The sequence below is a fragment of the Dendroctonus ponderosae genome, unplaced genomic scaffold (assembly GCF_020466585.1).
Source record: "Dendroctonus ponderosae isolate FM_Combo_2020 unplaced genomic scaffold, Dpon_F_20191213v2 Dpon_F_20191213_6, whole genome shotgun sequence".
NCBI classification, from domain to species: domain Eukaryota; kingdom Metazoa; phylum Arthropoda; class Insecta; order Coleoptera; family Curculionidae; genus Dendroctonus; species Dendroctonus ponderosae.
This window is the reverse complement of record NW_026018814.1, coordinates 4,634,003-4,636,363: the sequence shown is the minus strand read 5'-3', so window position 1 is coordinate 4,636,363 and position 2,361 is coordinate 4,634,003. Positions and strand designations below refer to the sequence as shown.

The window sequence follows — 2,361 nt, the reverse complement described above, 5'->3', positions numbered from 1 at the left end:
ATTTAGGTTCTTTTGATAACGATAGCAGAAAATAGCTATCGAAACGTCAAGGTAATTTTTCAAATTAATTTCTCTACTGATTGGAATTTTCTCTTACAGCTTGAGCCTAAGAGTGTCGCAGGATACCCTCTAGGTGATAGTTCTTGATTACTTTTTGATAAATAATTCGTTCTTATTGCGAAATGGGAGCACTATTTATCAATCTGTAATAAAAGACGTGAGGAAATTCCGTCTTTTTTAAAGACAAAAATTTTTGAGGCGAAATACCCAAAAAGAAGTTTGTAAAAAAAAAAATAAGAATTAAGTACTGCCATTGATTTATAAAGTTTCACTAACGAATTTCCGATAATGCATATTGTAAATTCGATTGTAATGTCAAGTGGTAGTTGGATTTATTATGTGATAATGCGATAATGCTGATCCTACTCTTAATAAAATTAGCACATTTTTTGTGTGCAAGATCAGAAATATGTCTCATGTCTAACGATACAAAATATTAATTTTTCATGAGTAGCTCATTTAAGATGAATTTTCTATGTTTGGCTTAAGTAGTCGGAATTCAAACTTTTATTTTATTGTCGTCGACGATAACCTTTGGTATAGTAAATTACAATTTATGTCTCTATGAAAATGTTTTAATTGCAGAGCTATTTCTGCAAATGTAACTGAATATACAAATCAATGTTTTAAACCTTTATGGCCCCAGAAATGCCAAACGTCTACATTTAAGCTAATGAGCGTTTTCCGATACATTTTAGTAATTATTTGACAAGTTTCCAAGGCTTAGCGAAAAAACTTGTGAATTGAAAAAATGATTTGTAACGGAGTTTTCAATACTCAGATTTTTTTAAATAAAGGTAAGAAATAACTAAAGATATTTTAAAAAAAGTAAATAAGCTTTTTATTATCAATTGCTAGAACAAGCAGATGCGATTTTTACCAACAAGCAATAATTTGCAATTAGTAGAGACAAATGCGAATAACTTAAATAAAATGCAGCAGTAGAAAGTTGAAGCAAAAACGGCTTACCGCTCAAAGGAACTGGAGTTTCAAATCTCACTATAGCAATATCATGTAGAAGTATGGCTCTATTCCATCCCTCATGTATAAGTACGTCATCAGATGATCTGCTTATGACATTAGGAGCAGTACCCGGAGGCATGTTATGAGCGCCCATAAAAACTGATAGATTTCCTATGCGTCTAAAATTTTATAAAATTGAGGAAATTTTCCGTTTTTATACCACACTCACCGGTCTACACAGTGAGCTGCAGTGATAACTGTGCGTGCATTGATCAGCGATCCTCCACAAAATGAAAATCCAGTTGCTGTTATTGGGGAGTAAACTGCCACCTAGAGATCATGTAAAATATACGTTTTAATGATACAGAAGACAGTGAGTTAGACAACTGAATAATACCTGATAGGGTCTAGAATGCGGGATTGCTTCGACGCCTCCCACTATGAACGGATCTACATTTTCCTGAGGTCCTGGAATGTTTGGGTGGAGTTTCCGGAATTCTGGATCTAACTCTAGATGACCTGGAACGGCGTTTGCAAACTGTTCAGCGGTCTGAAATAGAAAATGGAAATCGTATGTAGAACGTATTAAATTGCAAATTTATGCCCTACCAACAGTTGACCAGCTGTAGCCGAAACAAGCGCAGCTACACATAGTAGTGTAGCTGAAGCCATATTTACAAATTGCTCTTTGCAATTATCTCCAGCATCGTTTTATAGTAAGTCACTTAATCCAATATGACTTCCTTATCTTACTCACAAAGCTCCACATTGGCTACCTCTTAATTTACAATAGGTAATAATTTTCACAGAAATATTTCCATTGGGCTTATAAATAAGGGTAATCACTTAAGAAAGGAAATAAATTTTGAAAATATTGCAGACAATTGCTGGACTCATTGTCTAAACTCAAACATGTACAAATTTATTAGTATTTAGCAATACGTATAACAAAGCGGTAGTGATTGGTGCAAAACGTATTTACTGTGAGAAAGTAGTGTGAGTTCAAGTGAAAAGTTTTTAGCAACTTGTTTGATTAAAGACTCAACTGATGCTAACTCTTTATATTATCTTTCTTATTTAGCTAACATAACTTTTTTTGCTTTTTATTACCTAAATGACCCCCTGTTGATTGCCTACAGAGGTAACACTTGGTAAAGAAAAGGTCTGTTCTTTCGTGGGTGTTAAAACATTTCTATATGTGATTTGACCGGCCGTGAAAGCCTTCGTAGTCTGATAAAATAAATTGTTTACAAACTTCTTTTTGGGTATTTCGCCTCAAAAATTTTTGTCTTTAAAAAAGACAGAATTTCCTCACGTCTTTTATTACAGATTGATAAA

General features: G+C 33.5%; 1 protein-coding gene across 1 annotated transcript in view; it reads right to left on the bottom strand.

Annotated features, from left to right (window-relative positions):
* The window catches only part of LOC109540594 (transmembrane protease serine 9), a 7,819-nt gene that overhangs the window by 1,131 nt on the left and 4,327 nt on the right, over positions 1-2,361 (bottom strand). The window contains exons 7-10 of the mRNA XM_048667256.1: positions 1,633-1,734; positions 1,421-1,573; positions 1,253-1,353; positions 1,030-1,202 (exon numbers count right to left, since the gene is read on the bottom strand). Of these exons, the coding sequence (XP_048523213.1) occupies positions 1,030-1,202; positions 1,253-1,353; positions 1,421-1,573; positions 1,633-1,734 (529 nt within the window). The remainder of the gene's footprint in view (positions 1-1,029; positions 1,203-1,252; positions 1,354-1,420; positions 1,574-1,632; positions 1,735-2,361) is intronic.